General features: G+C 52.2%; 1 protein-coding gene across 4 annotated transcripts in view; it reads right to left on the bottom strand.

The window, feature by feature from the left end:
* slc9d1 (solute carrier family 9 member D1) overlaps positions 1-21,636 on the bottom strand; it is a 174,704-nt gene that overhangs the window by 64,371 nt on the left and 88,697 nt on the right. For all 4 annotated transcript variants that reach the window (XR_014381150.1, XR_014381152.1, XR_014381151.1 and 1 more), the window contains exons 9-11: positions 20,781-20,967; positions 20,417-20,534; positions 18,679-18,874 (exon numbers count right to left, since the gene is read on the bottom strand). Coding sequence is in view for 1 of the 4 variants with exons in the window: in XM_082963747.1 (XP_082819873.1) it covers positions 18,679-18,874; positions 20,417-20,534; positions 20,781-20,967 (501 nt within the window). In the remaining 3 variants the exon portion in view is untranslated. The remainder of the gene's footprint in view (positions 1-18,678; positions 18,875-20,416; positions 20,535-20,780; positions 20,968-21,636) is intronic.

Below are 21,636 nucleotides of genomic sequence, written 5' to 3'. Positions count from 1 at the left end.
ACAGAGGAGAGGATAGAGGAGGGGGAGCTATATCTCACAGAGGAGAGGATAGAGGAGGGGGAGCTATATCTCACAGAGGAGAGGATAGAGGAGGGGGAGCTATATCTCACAGAGGAGAGGATAGAGGAGGGGGAGCTATATCTCACAGAGGAGAGGATAGAGGAGGGGGAGCTATATCTCACAGAGGAGAGGATAGAGGAGGGGGAGCTATATCTCACAGAGGAGAGGATAGAGGAGGGGGAGCTATATCTCACAGAGGAGAGGATAGAGGAGGGGGAGCTATATCTCACAGAGGAGAGGATAGAGGAGGGGGAGCTATATCTCACAGAGGAGAGGATAGAGGAGGGGGAGCTATATCTCACAGAGGAGAGGATAGAGGAGGGGGAGCTATATCTCACAGAGGAGAGGATAGAGGAGGGGGAGCTATATCTCACAGAGGAGAGGATAGAGGAGGGGGAGCTATATCTCACAGAGGAGAGGATAGAGGAGGGGGAGCTATATCTCACAGAGGAGAGGATAGAGGAGGGGGAGCTATATCTCACAGAGGAGAGGATAGAGGAGGGGGAGCTATATCTCACAGAGGAGAGGATAGAGGAGGGGGAGCTATATCTCACAGAGGAGAGGATAGAGGAGGGGGAGCTATATCTCACAGAGGAGAGGATAGAGGAGGGGGAGCTATATCTCACAGAGGAGAGGAGGGATAGAGGAGGGGGAGCTATATCTCACAGAGGAGAGGATAGAGGAGGGGGAGCTATATCTCACGAGAGGAGAGGATAGAGGAGGGGGAGCTATATCTCACAGAGGAGAGGATAGAGGAGGGGGAGCTATATCTCACAGAGGAGGGAGAGGATAGAGGAGGGGGAGCTATATCTCACAGAGGAGAGGATAGAGGAGGGGGAGCTATATCTCACAGAGGAGAGGATAGAGGAGGGGGAGCTATATCTCACAGAGGAGAGGATAGAGGAGGGGGAGCTATATCTCACAGAGGAGAGGATAGAGGAGGGGGAGCTATATCTCACAGAGGAGAGGATAGAGGAGGGGGAGCTATATCTCACAGAGGAGAGGATAGAGGAGGGGGAGCTATATCTCACAGAGGAGAGGATAGAGGAGGGGGAGCTACATCTCACAGAGGAGAGGATAGAGGAGGGGGAGCTATATCTCACAGAGGAGATGATAGAGGAGGGGGAGCTATATCTCACAGAGGAGAGGATAGAGGAGGGGGAGCTATATCTCACAGAGGAGAGGATAGAGGAGGGGGAGCTATATCTCACAGAGGAGAGGATAGAGGAGGGGGAGCTATATCTCACAGAGGAGAGGATAGAGGAGGGGGAGCTATATCTCACAGAGGAGAGGATAGAGGAGGGGGAGCTATATCTCACAGAGGAGAGGATAGAGGAGGGGGAGCTATATCTCACAGAGGAGATGATAGAGGAGGGGGAGCTATATCTCACAGAGGAGAGGATAGAGGAGGGGGAGCTATATCTCACAGAGGAGAGGATAGAGGAGGGGGAGCTATATCTCACAGAGGAGAGGATAGAGGAGGGGGAGCTATATCTCACAGAGGAGAGGATAGAGGAGGGGGAGCTATATCTCACAGAGGAGAGGATAGAGGAGGGGGAGCTATATCTCACAGAGGAGAGGATAGAGGAGGGGGAGCTATATCTCACAGAGGAGAGGATAGAGGAGGGGGAGCTATATCTCACAGAGGAGAGATAGAGGAGGGGGAGCTATATCTCACAGAGGAGAGGATAGAGGAGGGGGAGCTATATCTCACAGAGGAGAGGATAGAGGAGGGGGAGCTATATCTCACAGAGGAGAGGATAGAGGAGGGGGAGCTATATCTCACAGAGGAGAGGATAGAGGAGGGGGAGCTATATCTCACAGAGGAGAGGATAGAGGAGGGGGAGCTATATCTCACAGAGGAGAGGATAGAGGAGGGGAGCTATATCTCACAGAGGAGAGGATAGAGGAGGGGGAGCTATATCTCACAGAGGAGAGGATAGAGGAGGGGGAGCTATATCTCACAGAGGAGAGGATAGAGGAGGGGGAGCTATATCTCACAGAGGAGAGGATAGAGGAGGGGGAGCTATATCTCACAGAGGAGAGGATAGAGGAGGGGGAGCTATATCTCACAGAGGAGAGGATAGAGGAGGGGGAGCTATATCTCACAGAGGAGAGGATAGAGGAGGGGGAGCTATATCTCACAGAGGAGAGGATAGAGGAGGGGGAGCTATATCTCACAGAGGAGAGGATAGAGGAGGGGGAGCTATATCTCACAGAGGAGAGGATAGAGGAGGGGGGAGCTATATCTCACAGAGGAGAGGATAGAGGAGGGGGAGCTATATCTCACAGAGGAGAGGATAGAGGAGGGGGAGCTATATCTCACAGAGGAGAGGATAGAGGAGGGGGAGCTATATCTCACAGAGGAGAGGATAGAGGAGGGGGAGCTATATCTCACAGAGGAGAGGATAGAGGAGGGGGAGCTATATCTCACAGAGGAGAGGATAGAGGAGGGGGAGCTATATCTCACAGAGGAGAGGATAGAGGAGGGGGAGCTATATCTCACAGAGGAGAGGATAGAGGAGGGGGAGCTATATCTCACAGAGGAGAGGATAGAGGAGGGGGAGCTATATCTCACAGAGGAGAGGATAGAGGAGGGGGAGCTATATCTCACAGAGGAGAGGATAGAGGAGGGGGAGCTATATCTCACAGAGGAGAGGATAGAGGAGGGGGAGCTATATCTCACAGAGGAGAGGATAGAGGAGGGGGAGCTATATCTCACAGAGGAGAGGATAGAAGGAGGGGGAGCTATATCTCACAGAGGAGAGGATAGAGGAGGGGGAGCTATATCTCACAGAGGAGAGGATAGAGGAGGGGGAGCTATATCTCACAGAGGAGAGGATAGAGGAGGGGGAGCTATATCTCACAGAGGAGAGGATAGAGGAGGGGGAGCTATATCTCACAGAGGAGAGGATAGAGGAGGAGGGGGGAGCTATATCTCACAGAGGAGAGGATAGAGGAGGGGGAGCTATATCTCACAGAGGAGAGGATAGAGGAGGGGGAGCTATATCTCACAGAGGAGAGGATAGAGGAGGGGGAGCTATATCTCACAGAGGAGAGGATAGAGGAGGGGGAGCTATATCTCACAGAGGAGAGGATAGAGGAGGGGGAGCTATATCTCACAGAGGAGAGGATAGAGGAGGGGGAGCTATATCTCACAGAGGAGAGGATAGAGGAGGGGGAGCTATATCTCACAGAGGAGAGGATAGAGGAGGGGGAGCTATATCTCACAGAGGAGAGGATAGAGGAGGGGGAGCTATATCTCACAGAGGAGAGGATAGAGGAGGGGGAGCTATATCTCACAGAGGAGAGGATAGAGGAGGGGGAGCTATATCTCACAGAGGAGAGGATAGAGGAGGGGGAGCTATATCTCACAGAGGAGAGGATAGAGGAGGGGGAGCTATATCTCACAGAGGAGAGGATAGAGGAGGGGGAGCTATATCTCACAGAGGAGAGGATAGAGGAGGGGGAGCTATATCTCACAGAGGAGAGGATAGAGGAGGGGGAGCTATATCTCACAGAGGAGAGGATAGAGGAGGGGGAGCTATATCTCACAGAGGAGAGGATAGAGGAGGGGGAGCTATATCTCACAGAGGAGAGGATAGAGGAGGGGGAGCTATATCTCACAGAGGAGAGGATAGAGGAGGGGGAGCTATATCTCACAGAGGAGAGGATAGAGGAGGGGGAGCTATATCTCACAGAGGAGAGGATAGAGGAGGGGGAGCTATATCTCACAGAGGAGAGGATAGAGGAGGGGGAGCTATATCTCACAGAGGAGAGGATAGAGGAGGGGGAGCTATATCTCACAGAGGAGAGGATAGAGGAGGGGGAGCTATATCTCACAGAGGAGAGAAGAGGAGGGGGAGCTATATCTCACAGAGGAGAGGATAGAGGAGGGGGAGCTATATCTCACAGAGGAGAGGATAGAGGAGGGGGAGCTATATCTCACAGAGGAGAGGATAGAGGAGGGGGAGCTATATCTCACAGAGGAGAGGATAGAGGAGGGGGAGCTATATCTCACAGAGGAGAGGATAGAGGAGGGGGAGCTATATCTCACAGAGGAGAGGATAGAGGAGGGGGAGCTATATCTCACAGAGGAGAGGATAGAGGAGGGGGAGCTATATCTCACAGAGGAGAGGATAGAGGAGGGGGAGCTATATCTCACAGAGGAGAGGATAGAGGAGGGGGAGCTATATCTCACAGAGGAGAGGATAGAGGAGGGGGAGCTATATCTCACAGAGGAGAGGATAGAGGAGGGGGAGCTATATCTCACAGAGGAGAGGATAGAGGAGGGGGAGCTATATCTCACAGAGGAGAGGATAGAGGAGGGGGAGCTATATCTCACAGAGGAGAGGATAGAGGAGGGGGAGCTATATCTCACAGAGGAGAGGATAGAGGAGGGGGAGCTATATCTCACAGAGGAGAGGATAGAGGAGGGGGAGCTATATCTCACAGAGGAGAGGATAGAGGAGGGGGAGCTATATCTCACAGAGGAGAGGATAGAGGAGGGGGAGCTATATCTCACAGAGGAGAGGATAGAGGAGGGGGAGCTATATCTCACAGAGGAGAGGATAGAGGAGGGGGAGCTATATCTCACAGAGGAGAGGATAGAGGAGGGGGAGCTATATCTCACAGAGGAGAGGATAGAGGAGGGGGAGCTATATCTCACAGAGGAGAGGATAGAGGAGGGGGAGCTATATCTCACAGAGGAGAGGATAGAGGAGGGGGAGCTATATCTCACAGAGGAGAGGATAGAGGAGGGGGAGCTATATCTCACAGAGGAGAGGATAGAGGAGGGGGAGCTATATCTCACAGAGGAGAGGATAGAGGAGGGGGAGCTATATCTCACAGAGGAGAGGATAGAGGAGGGGGAGCTATATCTCACAGAGGAGAGGATAGAGGAGGGGGAGCTATATCTCACAGAGGAGAGGATAGAGGAGGGGGAGCTATATCTCACAGAGGAGAGGATAGAGGAGGGGGAGCTATATCTCACAGAGGAGAGGATAGAGGAGGGGGAGCTATATCTCACAGAGGAGAGGATAGAGGAGGGGGAGCTATATCTCACAGAGGAGAGGATAGAGGAGGGGGAGCTATATCTCACAGAGGAGAGGATAGAGGAGGGGGAGCTATATCTCACAGAGGAGAGGATAGAGGAGGGGGAGCTATATCTCACAGAGGAGAGGATAGAGGAGGGGGAGCTATATCTCACAGAGGAGAGGATAGAGGAGGGGGAGCTATATCTCACAGAGGAGAGGATAGAGGAGGGGGAGCTATATCTCACAGAGGAGAGGATAGAGGAGGGGGAGCTATATCTCACAGAGGAGAGGATAGAGGAGGGGGAGCTATATCTCACAGAGGAGAGGATAGAGGAGGGGGAGCTATATCTCACAGAGGAGAGGATAGAGGAGGGGGAGCTATATCTCACAGAGGAGAGGATAGAGGAGGGGGAGCTATATCTCACAGAGGAGAGGATAGAGGAGGGGGAGCTATATCTCACAGAGGAGAGGATAGAGGAGGGGGAGCTATATCTCACAGAGGAGAGGATAGAGGAGGGGGAGCTATATCTCACAGAGGAGAGGATAGAGGAGGGGGAGCTATATCTCACAGAGGAGAGGATAGAGGAGGGGGAGCTATATCTCACAGAGGAGAGGATAGAGGAGGGGGAGCTATATCTCACAGAGGAGAGGATAGAGGAGGGGGAGCTATATCTCACAGAGGAGAGGATAGAGGAGGGGGAGCTATATCTCACAGAGGAGAGGATAGAGGAGGGGGAGCTATATCTCACAGAGGAGAGGATAGAGGAGGGGGAGCTATATCTCACAGAGGAGAGGATAGAGGAGGGGGAGCTATATCTCACAGAGGAGAGGATAGAGGAGGGGGAGCTATATCTCACAGAGGAGAGGATAGAGGAGGGGGAGCTATATCTCACAGAGGAGAGGATAGAGGAGGGGGAGCTATATCTCACAGAGGAGAGGATAGAGGAGGGGGAGCTATATCTCACAGAGGAGAGGATAGAGGAGGGGGAGCTATATCTCACAGAGGAGAGGATAGAGGAGGGGGAGCTATATCTCACAGAGGAGAGGATAGAGGAGGGGGAGCTATATCTCACAGAGGAGATGATAGAGGAGGGGGAGCTATATCTCACAGAGGAGAGGATAGAGGAGGGGGAGCTATATCTCACAGAGGAGAGGATAGAGGAGGGGGAGCTATATCTCACAGAGGAGAGAGGGGAGCTATATCTCACAGAGGAGAGATAGAGGAGGGGGAGCTATATCTCACAGAGGAGAGGATAGAGGAGGGGGAGCTATATCTCACAGAGGAGAGGATAGAGGAGGGGGAGCTATATCTCACAGAGGAGAGGATAGAGGAGGGGGAGCTATATCTCACAGAGGAGAGGATAGAGGAGGGGGAGCTATATCTCACAGAGGAGAGGATAGAGGAGGGGGAGCTATATCTCACAGAGGAGAGGATAGAGGAGGGGGAGCTATATCTCACAGAGGAGAGGATAGAGGAGGGGGAGCTATATCTCACAGAGGAGAGGATAGAGGAGGGGGAGCTATATCTCACAGAGGAGAGGATAGAGGAGGGGGAGCTATATCTCACAGAGGAGAGGATAGAGGAGGGGGAGCTATATCTCACAGAGGAGAGGATAGAGGAGGGGGAGCTATATCTCACAGAGGAGAGGATAGAGGAGGGGGAGCTATATCTCACAGAGGAGAGGATAGAGGAGGGGGAGCTATATCTCACAGAGGAGAGGATAGAGGAGGGGGAGCTATATCTCACAGAGGAGAGGATAGAGGAGGGGGAGCTATATCTCACAGAGGAGAGGATAGAGGAGGGGGAGCTATATCTCACAGAGGAGAGGATAGAGGAGGGGGAGCTATATCTCACAGAGGAGAGGATAGAGGAGGGGGAGCTATATCTCACAGAGGAGAGGATAGAGGAGGGGGAGCTATATCTCACAGAGGAGAGGATAGAGGAGGGGGAGCTATATCTCACAGAGGAGAGGATAGAGGAGGGGGAGCTATATCTCACAGAGGAGAGGATAGAGGAGGGGGAGCTATATCTCACAGAGGAGAGGATAGAGGAGGGGGAGCTATATCTCACAGAGGAGAGGATAGAGGAGGGGGAGCTATATCTCACAGAGGAGAGGATAGAGGAGGGGGAGCTATATCTCACAGAGGAGAGGATAGAGGAGGGGGAGCTATATCTCACAGAGGAGAGGATAGAGGAGGGGGAGCTATATCTCACAGAGGAGAGGATAGAGGAGGGGGAGCTATATCTCACAGAGGAGAGGATAGAGGAGGGGGAGCTATATCTCACAGAGGAGAGGATAGAGGAGGGGGAGCTATATCTCACAGAGGAGAGGATAGAGGAGGGGGAGCTATATCTCACAGAGGAGAGGATAGAGGAGGGGGAGCTATATCTCACAGAGGAGAGGATAGAGGAGGGGGAGCTATATCTCACAGAGGAGAGGATAGAGGAGGGGGAGCTATATCTCACAGAGGAGAGGATAGAGGAGGGGGAGCTATATCTCACAGAGGAGAGGATAGAGGAGGGGGAGCTATATCTCACAGAGGAGAGGATAGAGGAGGGGGAGCTATATCTCACAGAGGAGAGGATAGAGGAGGGGGAGCTATATCTCACAGAGGAGAGGATAGAGGAGGGGGAGCTATATCTCACAGAGGAGAGGATAGAGGAGGGGGAGCTATATCTCACAGAGGAGAGGATAGAGGAGGGGGAGCTATATCTCACAGAGGAGAGGATAGAGGAGGGGGAGCTATATCTCACAGAGGAGAGGATAGAGGAGGGGGAGCTATATCTCACAGAGGAGAGGATAGAGGAGGGGGAGCTATATCTCACAGAGGAGAGGATAGAGGAGGGGGAGCTATATCTCACAGAGGAGAGGATAGAGGAGGGGGAGCTATATCTCACAGAGGAGAGGATAGAGGAGGGGGAGCTATATCTCACAGAGGAGAGGATAGAGGAGGGGGAGCTATATCTCACAGAGGAGAGGATAGAGGAGGGGGAGCTATATCTCACAGAGGAGAGGATAGAGGAGGGGGAGCTATATCTCACAGAGGAGAGGATAGAGGAGGGGGAGCTATATCTCACAGAGGAGAGGATAGAGGAGGGGGAGCTATATCTCACAGAGGAGAGGATAGAGGAGGGGGAGCTATATCTCACAGAGGAGAGGATAGAGGAGGGGGAGCTATATCTCACAGAGGAGAGGATAGAGGAGGGGGAGCTATATCTCACAGAGGAGAGGATAGAGGAGGGGGAGCTATATCTCACAGAGGAGAGGATAGAGGAGGGGGAGCTATATCTCACAGAGGAGAGGATAGAGGAGGGGGAGCTATATCTCACAGAGGAGAGGATAGAGGAGGGGGAGCTATATCTCACAGAGGAGAGGATAGAGGAGGGGGAGCTATATCTCACAGAGGAGAGGATAGAGGAGGGGGAGCTATATCTCACAGAGGAGAGGATAGAGGAGGGGGAGCTATATCTCACAGAGGAGAGGATAGAGGAGGGGGAGCTATATCTCACAGAGGAGAGGATAGAGGAGGGGGAGCTATATCTCACAGAGGAGAGGATAGAGGAGGGGGAGCTATATCTCACAGAGGAGAGGATAGAGGAGGGGGAGCTATATCTCACAGAGGAGAGGATAGAGGAGGGGGAGCTATATCTCACAGAGGAGAGGATAGAGGAGGGGGAGCTATATCTCACAGAGGAGAGGATAGAGGAGGGGGAGCTATATCTCACAGAGGAGAGGATAGAGGAGGGGGAGCTATATCTCACAGAGGAGAGGATAGAGGAGGGGGAGCTATATCTCACAGAGGAGAGGATAGAGGAGGGGGAGCTATATCTCACAGAGGAGAGGATAGAGGAGGGGGAGCTATATCTCACAGAGGAGAGGATAGAGGAGGGGGAGCTATATCTCACAGAGGAGAGGATAGAGGAGGGGGAGCTATATCTCACAGAGGAGAGGATAGAGGAGGGGGAGCTATATCTCACAGAGGAGAGGATAGAGGAGGGGGAGCTATATCTCACAGAGGAGAGGATAGAGGAGGGGGAGCTATATCTCACAGAGGAGAGGATAGAGGAGGGGGAGCTATATCTCACAGAGGAGAGGATAGAGGAGGGGGAGCTATATCTCACAGAGGAGAGGATAGAGGAGGGGGAGCTATATCTCACAGAGGAGAGGATAGAGGAGGGGGAGCTATATCTCACAGAGGAGAGGATAGAGGAGGGGGAGCTATATCTCACAGAGGAGAGGATAGAGGAGGGGGAGCTATATCTCACAGAGGAGAGGATAGAGGAGGGGGAGCTATATCTCACAGAGGAGAGGATAGAGGAGGGGGAGCTATATCTCACAGAGGAGAGGATAGAGGAGGGGGAGCTATATCTCACAGAGGAGAGGATAGAGGAGGGGGAGCTATATCTCACAGAGGAGAGGATAGAGGAGGGGGAGCTATATCTCACAGAGGAGAGGATAGAGGAGGGGGAGCTATATCTCACAGAGGAGAGGATAGAGGAGGGGGAGCTATATCTCACAGAGGAGAGGATAGAGGAGGGGGAGCTATATCTCACAGAGGAGAGGATAGAGGAGGGGGAGCTATATCTCACAGAGGAGAGGATAGAGGAGGGGGAGCTATATCTCACAGAGGAGAGGATAGAGGAGGGGGAGCTATATCTCACAGAGGAGAGGATAGAGGAGGGGGAGCTATATCTCACAGAGGAGAGGATAGAGGAGGGGGAGCTATATCTCACAGAGGAGAGGATAGAGGAGGGGGAGCTATATCTCACAGAGGAGAGGATAGAGGAGGGGGAGCTATATCTCACAGAGGAGAGGATAGAGGAGGGGGAGCTATATCTCACAGAGGAGAGGATAGAGGAGGGGGAGCTATATCTCACAGAGGAGAGGATAGAGGAGGGGGAGCTATATCTCACAGAGGAGAGGATAGAGGAGGGGGAGCTATATCTCACAGAGGAGAGGATAGAGGAGGGGGAGCTATATCTCACAGAGGAGAGGATAGAGGAGGGGGAGCTATATCTCACAGAGGAGAGGATAGAGGAGGGGGAGCTATATCTCACAGAGGAGAGGATAGAGGAGGGGGAGCTATATCTCACAGAGGAGAGGATAGAGGAGGGGGAGCTATATCTCACAGAGGAGAGGATAGAGGAGGGGGAGCTATATCTCACAGAGGAGAGGATAGAGGAGGGGGAGCTATATCTCACAGAGGAGAGGATAGAGGAGGGGGAGCTATATCTCACAGAGGAGAGGATAGAGGAGGGGGAGCTATATCTCACAGAGGAGAGGATAGAGGAGGGGGAGCTATATCTCACAGAGGAGAGGATAGAGGAGGGGGAGCTATATCTCACAGAGGAGAGGATAGAGGAGGGGGAGCTATATCTCACAGAGGAGAGGATAGAGGAGGGGGAGCTATATCTCACAGAGGAGAGGATAGAGGAGGGGGAGCTATATCTCACAGAGGAGAGGATAGAGGAGGGGGAGCTATATCTCACAGAGGAGAGGATAGAGGAGGGGGAGCTATATCTCACAGAGGAGAGGATAGAGGAGGGGGAGCTATATCTCACAGAGGAGAGGATAGAGGAGGGGGAGCTATATCTCACAGAGGAGAGGATAGAGGAGGGGGAGCTATATCTCACAGAGGAGAGGATAGAGGAGGGGGAGCTATATCTCACAGAGGAGAGGATAGAGGAGGGGGAGCTATATCTCACAGAGGAGAGGATAGAGGAGGGGGAGCTATATCTCACAGAGGAGAGGATAGAGGAGGGGGAGCTATATCTCACAGAGGAGAGGATAGAGGAGGGGGAGCTATATCTCACAGAGGAGAGGATAGAGGAGGGGGAGCTATATCTCACAGAGGAGAGGATAGAGGAGGGGGAGCTATATCTCACAGAGGAGAGGATAGAGGAGGGGGAGCTATATCTCACAGAGGAGAGGATAGAGGAGGGGGAGCTATATCTCACAGAGGAGAGGATAGAGGAGGGGGAGCTATATCTCACAGAGGAGAGGATAGAGGAGGGGGAGCTATATCTCACAGAGGAGAGGATAGAGGAGGGGGAGCTATATCTCACAGAGGAGAGGATAGAGGAGGGGGAGCTATATCTCACAGAGGAGAGGATAGAGGAGGGGGAGCTATATCTCACAGAGGAGAGGATAGAGGAGGGGGAGCTATATCTCACAGAGGAGAGGATAGAGGAGGGGGAGCTATATCTCACAGAGGAGAGGATAGAGGAGGGGGAGCTATATCTCACAGAGGAGAGGATAGAGGAGGGGGAGCTATATCTCACAGAGGAGAGGATAGAGGAGGGGGAGCTATATCTCACAGAGGAGAGGATAGAGGAGGGGGAGCTATATCTCACAGAGGAGAGGATAGAGGAGGGGGAGCTATATCTCACAGAGGAGAGGATAGAGGAGGGGGAGCTATATCTCACAGAGGAGAGGATAGAGGAGGGGGAGCTATATCTCACAGAGGAGAGGATAGAGGAGGGGGAGCTATATCTCACAGAGGAGAGGATAGAGGAGGGGGAGCTATATCTCACAGAGGAGAGGATAGAGGAGGGGGAGCTATATCTCACAGAGGAGAGGATAGAGGAGGGGGAGCTATATCTCACAGAGGAGAGGATAGAGGAGGGGGAGCTATATCTCACAGAGGAGAGGATAGAGGAGGGGGAGCTATATCTCACAGAGGAGAGGATAGAGGAGGGGGAGCTATATCTCACAGAGGAGAGGATAGAGGAGGGGGAGCTATATCTCACAGAGGAGAGGATAGAGGAGGGGGAGCTATATCTCACAGAGGAGAGGATAGAGGAGGGGGAGCTATATCTCACAGAGGAGAGGATAGAGGAGGGGGAGCTATATCTCACAGAGGAGAGGATAGAGGAGGGGGAGCTATATCTCACAGAGGAGAGGATAGAGGAGGGGGAGCTATATCTCACAGAGGAGAGGATAGAGGAGGGGGAGCTATATCTCACAGAGGAGAGGATAGAGGAGGGGGAGCTATATCTCACAGAGGAGAGGATAGAGGAGGGGGAGCTATATCTCACAGAGGAGAGGATAGAGGAGGGGGAGCTATATCTCACAGAGGAGAGGATAGAGGAGGGGGAGCTATATCTCACAGAGGAGAGGATAGAGGAGGGGGAGCTATATCTCACAGAGGAGAGGATAGAGGAGGGGGAGCTATATCTCACAGAGGAGAGGATAGAGGAGGGGGAGCTATATCTCACAGAGGAGAGGATAGAGGAGGGGGAGCTATATCTCACAGAGGAGAGGATAGAGGAGGGGGAGCTATATCTCACAGAGGAGAGGATAGAGGAGGGGGAGCTATATCTCACAGAGGAGAGGATAGAGGAGGGGGAGCTATATCTCACAGAGGAGAGGATAGAGGAGGGGGAGCTATATCTCACAGAGGAGAGGATAGAGGAGGGGGAGCTATATCTCACAGAGGAGAGGATAGAGGAGGGGGAGCTATATCTCACAGAGGAGAGGATAGAGGAGGGGGAGCTATATCTCACAGAGGAGAGGATAGAGGAGGGGGAGCTATATCTCACAGAGGAGAGGATAGAGGAGGGGGAGCTATATCTCACAGAGGAGAGGATAGAGGAGGGGGAGCTATATCTCACAGAGGAGAGGATAGAGGAGGGGGAGCTATATCTCACAGAGGAGAGGATAGAGGAGGGGGAGCTATATCTCACAGAGGAGAGGATAGAGGAGGGGGAGCTATATCTCACAGAGGAGAGGATAGAGGAGGGGGAGCTATATCTCACAGAGGAGAGGATAGAGGAGGGGGAGCTATATCTCACAGAGGAGAGGATAGAGGAGGGGGAGCTATATCTCACAGAGGAGAGGATAGAGGAGGGGGAGCTATATCTCACAGAGGAGAGGATAGAGGAGGGGGAGCTATATCTCACAGAGGAGAGGATAGAGGAGGGGGAGCTATATCTCACAGAGGAGAGGATAGAGGAGGGGGAGCTATATCTCACAGAGGAGAGGATAGAGGAGGGGGAGCTATATCTCACAGAGGAGAGGATAGAGGAGGGGGAGCTATATCTCACAGAGGAGAGGATAGAGGAGGGGGAGCTATATCTCACAGAGGAGAGGATAGAGGAGGGGGAGCTATATCTCACAGAGGAGAGGATAGAGGAGGGGGAGCTATATCTCACAGAGGAGAGGATAGAGGAGGGGGAGCTATATCTCACAGAGGAGAGGATAGAGGAGGGGGAGCTATATCTCACAGAGGAGAGGATAGAGGAGGGGGAGCTATATCTCACAGAGGAGAGGATAGAGGAGGGGGAGCTATATCTCACAGAGGAGAGGATAGAGGAGGGGGAGCTATATCTCACAGAGGAGAGGATAGAGGAGGGGGAGCTATATCTCACAGAGGAGAGGATAGAGGAGGGGGAGCTATATCTCACAGAGGAGAGGATAGAGGAGGGGGAGCTATATCTCACAGAGGAGAGGATAGAGGAGGGGGAGCTATATCTCACAGAGGAGAGGATAGAGGAGGGGGAGCTATATCTCACAGAGGAGAGGATAGAGGAGGGGGAGCTATATCTCACAGAGGAGAGGATAGAGGAGGGGGAGCTATATCTCACAGAGGAGAGGATAGAGGAGGGGGAGCTATATCTCACAGAGGAGAGGATAGAGGAGGGGGAGCTATATCTCACAGAGGAGAGGATAGAGGAGGGGGAGCTATATCTCACAGAGGAGAGGATAGAGGAGGGGGAGCTATATCTCACAGAGGAGAGGATAGAGGAGGGGGAGCTATATCTCACAGAGGAGAGGATAGAGGAGGGGGAGCTATATCTCACAGAGGAGAGGATAGAGGAGGGGGAGCTATATCTCACAGAGGAGAGGATAGAGGAGGGGGAGCTATATCTCACAGAGGAGAGGATAGAGGAGGGGGAGCTATATCTCACAGAGGAGAGGATAGAGGAGGGGGAGCTATATCTCACAGAGGAGAGGATAGAGGAGGGGGAGCTATATCTCACAGAGGAGAGGATAGAGGAGGGGGAGCTATATCTCACAGAGGAGAGGATAGAGGAGGGGGAGCTATATCTCACAGAGGAGAGGATAGAGGAGGGGGAGCTATATCTCACAGAGGAGAGGATAGAGGAGGGGGAGCTATATCTCACAGAGGAGAGGATAGAGGAGGGGGAGCTATATCTCACAGAGGAGAGGATAGAGGAGGGGGAGCTATATCTCACAGAGGAGAGGATAGAGGAGGGGGAGCTATATCTCACAGAGGAGAGGATAGAGGAGGGGGAGCTATATCTCACAGAGGAGAGGATAGAGGAGGGGGAGCTATATCTCACAGAGGAGAGGATAGAGGAGGGGGAGCTATATCTCACAGAGGAGAGGATAGAGGAGGGGGAGCTATATCTCACAGAGGAGAGGATAGAGGAGGGGGAGCTATATCTCACAGAGGAGAGGATAGAGGAGGGGGAGCTATATCTCACAGAGGAGAGGATAGAGGAGGGGGAGCTATATCTCACAGAGGAGAGGATAGAGGAGGGGGAGCTATATCTCACAGAGGAGAGGATAGAGGAGGGGGAGCTATATCTCACAGAGGAGAGGATAGAGGAGGGGGAGCTATATCTCACAGAGGAGAGGATAGAGGAGGGGGAGCTATATCTCACAGAGGAGAGGATAGAGGAGGGGGAGCTATATCTCACAGAGGAGAGGATAGAGGAGGGGGAGCTATATCTCACAGAGGAGAGGATAGAGGAGGGGGAGCTATATCTCACAGAGGAGAGGATAGAGGAGGGGGAGCTATATCTCACAGAGGAGAGGATAGAGGAGGGGGAGCTATATCTCACAGAGGAGAGGATAGAGGAGGGGGAGCTATATCTCACAGAGGAGAGGATAGAGGAGGGGGAGCTATATCTCACAGAGGAGAGGATAGAGGAGGGGGAGCTATATCTCACAGAGGAGAGGATAGAGGAGGGGGAGCTATATCTCACAGAGGAGAGGATAGAGGAGGGGGAGCTATATCTCACAGAGGAGAGGATAGAGGAGGGGGAGCTATATCTCACAGAGGAGAGGATAGAGGAGGGGGAGCTATATCTCACAGAGGAGAGGATAGAGGAGGGGGAGCTATATCTCACAGAGGAGAGGATAGAGGAGGGGGAGCTATATCTCACAGAGGAGAGGATAGAGGAGGGGGAGCTATATCTCACAGAGGAGAGGATAGAGGAGGGGGAGCTATATCTCACAGAGGAGAGGATAGAGGAGGGGGAGCTATATCTCACAGAGGAGAGGATAGAGGAGGGGGAGCTATATCTCACAGAGGAGAGGATAGAGGAGGGGGAGCTATATCTCACAGAGGAGAGGATAGAGGAGGGGGAGCTATATCTCACAGAGGAGAGGATAGAGGAGGGGGAGCTATATCTCACAGAGGAGAGGATAGAGGAGGGGGAGCTATATCTCACAGAGGAGAGGATAGAGGAGGGGGAGCTATATCTCACAGAGGAGAGGATAGAGGAGGGGGAGCTATATCTCACAGAGGAGAGGATAGAGGAGGGGGAGCTATATCTCACAGAGGAGAGGATAGAGGAGGGGGAGCTATATCTCACAGAGGAGAGGATAGAGGAGGGGGAGCTATATCTCACAGAGGAGAGGATAGAGGAGGGGGAGCTATATCTCACAGAGGAGAGGATAGAGGAGGGGGAGCTATATCTCACAGAGGAGAGGATAGAGGAGGGGGAGCTATATCTCACAGAGGAGAGGATAGAGGAGGGGGAGCTATATCTCACAGAGGAGAGGATAGAGGAGGGGGAGCTATATCTCACAGAGGAGAGGATAGAGGAGGGGGAGCTATATCTCACAGAGGAGAGGATAGAGGAGGGGGAGCTATATCTCACAGAGGAGAGGATAGAGGAGGGGGAGCTATATCTCACAGAGGAGAGGATAGAGGAGGGGGAGCTATATCTCACAGAGGAGAGGATAGAGGAGGGGGAGCTATATCTCACAGAGGAGAGGATAGAGGAGGGGGAGCTATATCTCACAGAGGAGAGGATAGAGGAGGGGGAGCTATATCTCACAGAGGAGAGGATAGAGGAGGGGGAGCTATATCTCACAGAGGAGAGGATAGAGGAGGGGGAGCTATATCTCACAGAGGAGAGGATAGAGGAGGGGGAGCTATATCTCACAGAGGAGAGGATAGAGGAGGGGGAGCTATATCTCACAGAGGAGAGGATAGAGGAGGGGGAGCTATATCTCACAGAGGAGAGGATAGAGGAGGGGGAGCTATATCTCACAGAGGAGAGGATAGAGGAGGGGGGAGCTATATCTCACAGAGGAGAGGATAGAGGAGGGGGAGCTATATCTCACAGAGGAGAGGATAGAGGAGGGGGAGCTATATCTCACAGAGGAGAGGATAGAGGAGGGGGAGCTATATCTCACAGAGGAGAGGATAGAGGAGGGGGAGCTATATCTCACAGAGGAGAGGATAGAGGAGGGGGAGCTATATCTCACAGAGGAGAGGATAGAGGAGGGGGAGCTATATCTCACAGAGGAGAGGATAGAGGAGGGGGAGCTATATCTCACAGAGGAGAGGATAGAGGAGGGGGAGCTATATCTCACAGAGGAGAGGAGAGATTATAGGAGGGGGAGCTATATCTCACAGAGGAGAGGATAGAGGAGGGGGAGCTATATCTCACAGAGGAGAGGATAGAGGAGGGGGAGCTATATCTCACAGAGGAGAGGAGAGGATAGAGGAGGGGGAGCTATATCTCACAGAGGAGAGGATAGAAGAGGGGGAGCTACATCTCACAGAGGAGAGGATAGAGGAGGGGGAGCTATATCTCACAGAGGAGATGATAGAGGAGGGGGAGCTATATCTCACAGAGGAGATGATAGAGGAGGGGGAGCTACATCTCACAGAGGAGAGGATAGAGGAGGGGGAGCTATATCTCACAGAGGAGAGGAGAGAATATAGGAGGGGGAGCTATATCTCACAGAGGAGAGGATAGAGGAGGGGGAGCTACATCTCACAGAGGAGAGGATAGAGGAGGGGGAGCTATATCTCACAGAGGAGATGATAGAGGAGGGGGAGCTATATCTCACAGAGGAGAGGATAGAGGAGGGGGAGCTATATCTCACAGAGGAGAGGAGGGGGAGCTATATCTCACAGAGGAGAGGATAGAGGAGGGGGAGCTATATCTCACAGAGGAGATGATAGAGGAGGGGGAGCTATATCTCACAGAGGAGAGAGTAGAGGAGGGGGAGCTATATCTTACAGAGGAGAGGGAGCTATATCTCACAGAGGAGAGGAGGGGGAGCTATATCTCACAGAGGAGAGGATAGAGGAGGGGGAGCTATATCTCACAGAGGAGAGGATAGAGGAGGGGGAGCTATATCTCACAGAGGAGAGGAGGGGGAGCTATATCTCACAGAGGAGAGGATAGAGGAGGGGGAGCTATATCTCACAGAGGAGATGATAGAGGAGGGGGAGCTATATCTCACAGAGGAGAGGATAGAGGAGGGGGAGCTATATCTCACAGAGGAGAGGATAGAGGAGGGGGAGCTATATCTCACAGAGGAGAGGATAGAGGAGGGGGAGCTATATCTCACAGAGGAGAGGATAGAGGAGGAGGGGGGAGCTATATCTCACAGAGGAGAGGATAGAGGAGGGGGAGCTATATCTCACAGAGGAGAGGAAAGAGGAGGGGGAGCTATATCTCACAGAGGAGAGGATAGAGGAGGGGGAGCTATATCTCACAGAGGAGAGGAGAGGATAGAGGAGGGGGAGCTATATCTCACAGAGGAGAGGATAGAGGAGGGGGAGCTACATCTCACAGAGGAGAGAATAGAGGAGGGGGAGCTATATCTCACAGAGGAGAGGATAGAGGAGGGGGAGCTATATCTCACAGAGGAGAGGATAGAGGAGGGGGGAGCTATATCTCACAGAGGAGAGGATAGAGGAGGGGGAGCTATATCTCACAGAGGAGAGGATAGAGGAGGGGGAGCTATATCTCACAGAGGAGAGGATAGAGGAGGGGGAGCTATATCTCACAGAGGAGAGGATAGAGGAGGGGGAGCTATATCTCACAGAGGAGAGGATAGAGGAGGGGGAGCTTTATCTCACACAGGAGAGGATAGAGGAGGGGGAGCTATATCTCACAGAGGAGAGGATAGAGGAGGGGGAGCTATATCTCACAGAGGAGAGGATAGAGGAGGGGGAGCTATATCTCACAGAGGAGAGGAGAGATTATAGGAGGGGGAGCTATATCTCACAGAGGAGAGGATAGAGGAGGGGGAGCTATATCTCACAGAGGAGAGGATAGAGGAGGGGGAGCTATATCTCACAGAGGAGAGGATAGAGGAGGGGGAGCTATATCTCACAGAGGAGAGGGGGAGAGTGAGGAGGAGGAGCTATATCTCACAGAGGAGAGGAGAGGATAGAGGAGGGGGAGCTATATCTCACAGAGGAGAGGGGGGAGAGTGAGGAGGGGGAGCTATATCTCACAGAGGAGAGGGGGGAGAGTGAGTAGGGGGAGCTATATCTCACAGAGGAGAGTGGGAAGAGTGAGGAGGGGGAGCTATATCTCACAGAGGAGAGTGGGAAGAGTGAGGAGGGGGTTACATACGGTGAGCATGAGGAATACGAAGGCAGCGGTCCCCAGAACCAGGATCTCCTTGCTGCCTTTAGACTCAGCATGGAGCTTCCTGTAGTATGGACCAATCAGGAAGGACTTGAGGAGAACACACAGCAGTAGTACCACAGCCAGAGAGAACAGGACTTGGGACAGGAGCAGGAGGACGCGCAGACCCCCAAACAGAACACTACAGAACACAGGATAGAACACAGAACACCAGCCTCACAACACAGAACACTGGTTAACAGAGAAAACAGGACCTGGGACAGGAAAACAGAACACAGGACAGGACCCTCAGAAGACAGAACACAGGACCCTCAGAAGACAGAACACAGGACCCTCAGAAGACAGAATACAGGACAGGACCCTCAGAAGACAGAATACAGGACAGGACCCTCAGAAGACAGAATACAGGACCCTCAGAAGACAGAACACAGGACCCTCAGAAGACAGAACACAGGACCCTCAGAAGACAGAACACAGGACAGGACCCGCAGAAGACAGAACACAGGACAGGACCTTCAGAAGACAGACCCCTCAGAAGACAGACCCCTCAGAAGACAGAACCCTCAGAAGACAGAACACAGGACAGGACCTTCAGAAGACAGACCCCTCAGAAGACAGAACAGGACCCTCAGAAGACAGAACCCTCAGAAGACAGAACACAGGACAGGACCCTCAGAAGACAGAACAAGACCATCAGAAGACAAAACACAGGACAGGACCATCGGAAGACAAAACACAGGACAGGACCCTCGGAAGACAAAACACAGGACAGGACCCTCGGAAGACAAAACACAGGACAGGACCCTCGGAAGACAAAACACAGGACAGGACCCTCGGAAGACAAAACACAGGACAGGACCCTCGGAAGACAAAACACAGGACCCTCAGAAGACAACACAGGATCCTCAGAAGATGACAAAACAGGACCCTCAGAAGACAAAACAGGACCCTCAGAAGACAAAACAGGACCCTCAGAAGACAAAACAGGACCCTCAGAAGACAAAACAGGACCCTCAGAAGACAAAACAGGACCCTCAGAAGACAAAACACAGGACAGGACCCTCAGATGATAGGACAGGACCCTCAGAAGACAGGACCCTCAGAAGACAGGACAGGACCCTCAGAAGACAAAACACAGGACAGGACCCTCAAAAGACAGGACAGGACCCTCAGAAGACAGACCCCTCAGAAGACAGAACCCTCAGAAGACAGACCCCTCAGAAGACAGACCCCTCAGAAGACAGAACCCTCAGAAGACAGAACCCTCAGAAGACAGAACCCTCAGAAGACAGAACCCTCAGAAGACAGACCCCTCAGAAGACAGAACCCTCAGAAGACAGAACCCTCAGAAGACAGACCCCTCAGAAGACAGACCCCTCAGAAGACAGAACCCTCAGAAGACAGAACCCTCAGAAGACAGACCCCTCAGAAGACAGACCCCTCAGAAGACAGACCCCTCAGAAGACAGACCCCTCAGAAGACAGACCCCTCAGAAGACGGACCCCTCAGAAGACAGAACCCTCAGAATACAGAACCCAACAGTATTAAACATTAGAACTTCTAACACATCTTTGGAACTACATACCTCACTAGCCTGAGACAAGTTTTGGGACAGGTTGAGTTAGACTGTGCAGGTGTGTATACCCAGCAGTAACTATATGTACACAGGGTGTGTCTAGATCGTAGGGCATATACAGCTGTGTGTGTGTGTGTGTTAGCTCACCTGTCCAGGTGGCCAGATGACACCTGTATGAGGGTGGGCATGACGGCTATGAACAGCCCCAGCTGAACATCCTGCATCACCAACATCCCCAGGAGAACACTGCTGTAGTCCAGCTCCCCTACACACACACACAGAGAGACACACACAGAGAGACACACACACACACACAGTTTTAATGTTTGTAGTCAGTTACTCATTTAAAGACAGGTGGTTCTTTAACATTAAAATAAAGAGCATTGGAAGTCAAGTCTCTCTCTCTCACACACACAGTCCGTAGTCTCCGTGCCATCTCTCTCTCTCTCACACACACACACACACACACACACACACACACACACACACACACAGTCCGTAGTCTCCGTACCGTCCTTGTCTGGGCGGGCGCCCCCAGCCAGGAAGCGTGAGACCAGTGGTGTGGAGGATAGAGAGAGACAGGAGGAGATGAAGACAGTCTGGGTGGGACGGACATGCAGCACCTGACCCCACAGCAGCCCTGTAGCTACCATCAACAGACTGAGGTAACATGAACCCTGCACAGAGGTCTTCCACACCTGTACACACACGCATAGGACAGTACACACGTTAAATATACACACGCATAGGACAGTACACACGTTAAATATACACACGCATAGGACAGTACACATGTTAAATATACACACGCATAGGACAGTATACACGTTAAATATACACACTCATAGGACAGTACACACGTTAAATATACACACGCATAGGACAGTACACACGTTAAATACACACACGCATAGGACAGTACACATGTTAAATATACACACGCATAGGACAGTATACACGTTAAATATACACACTCATAGGACAGTACACACGTTAAATATACACACGCATAGGACAGTACACACGTTAAATATACACACGCATAGGACAGTACACATGTTAAATATACACACGCATAGGACAGTACACACGTTAAATACACACACGCATAGGACAGTACACATGTTAAATATACACACGCATAGGACAGTACACACGTTAAATATACACACGCATAGGACAGTACACACGTTAAATACACACACGCATAGGACAGTACACATGTTAAATATACACACGCATAGGACAGTAAACACATGTTAATAAATATACACACGCATAGGACAGTAAACACATGTTAAATATACACACGCATAGGACAGTAAACACATGTTAAATATACACACGCATAGGACAGTAAACACATG

Source organism: Salmo salar, chromosome 17 (assembly GCF_965601325.2).
Source record: "Salmo salar chromosome 17, fSalSal1, whole genome shotgun sequence".
NCBI classification, from domain to species: domain Eukaryota; kingdom Metazoa; phylum Chordata; class Actinopteri; order Salmoniformes; family Salmonidae; genus Salmo; species Salmo salar.
Note: the sequence above shows the minus strand (reverse complement) of the source record. Positions and strands in the feature narration are given on the sequence as shown.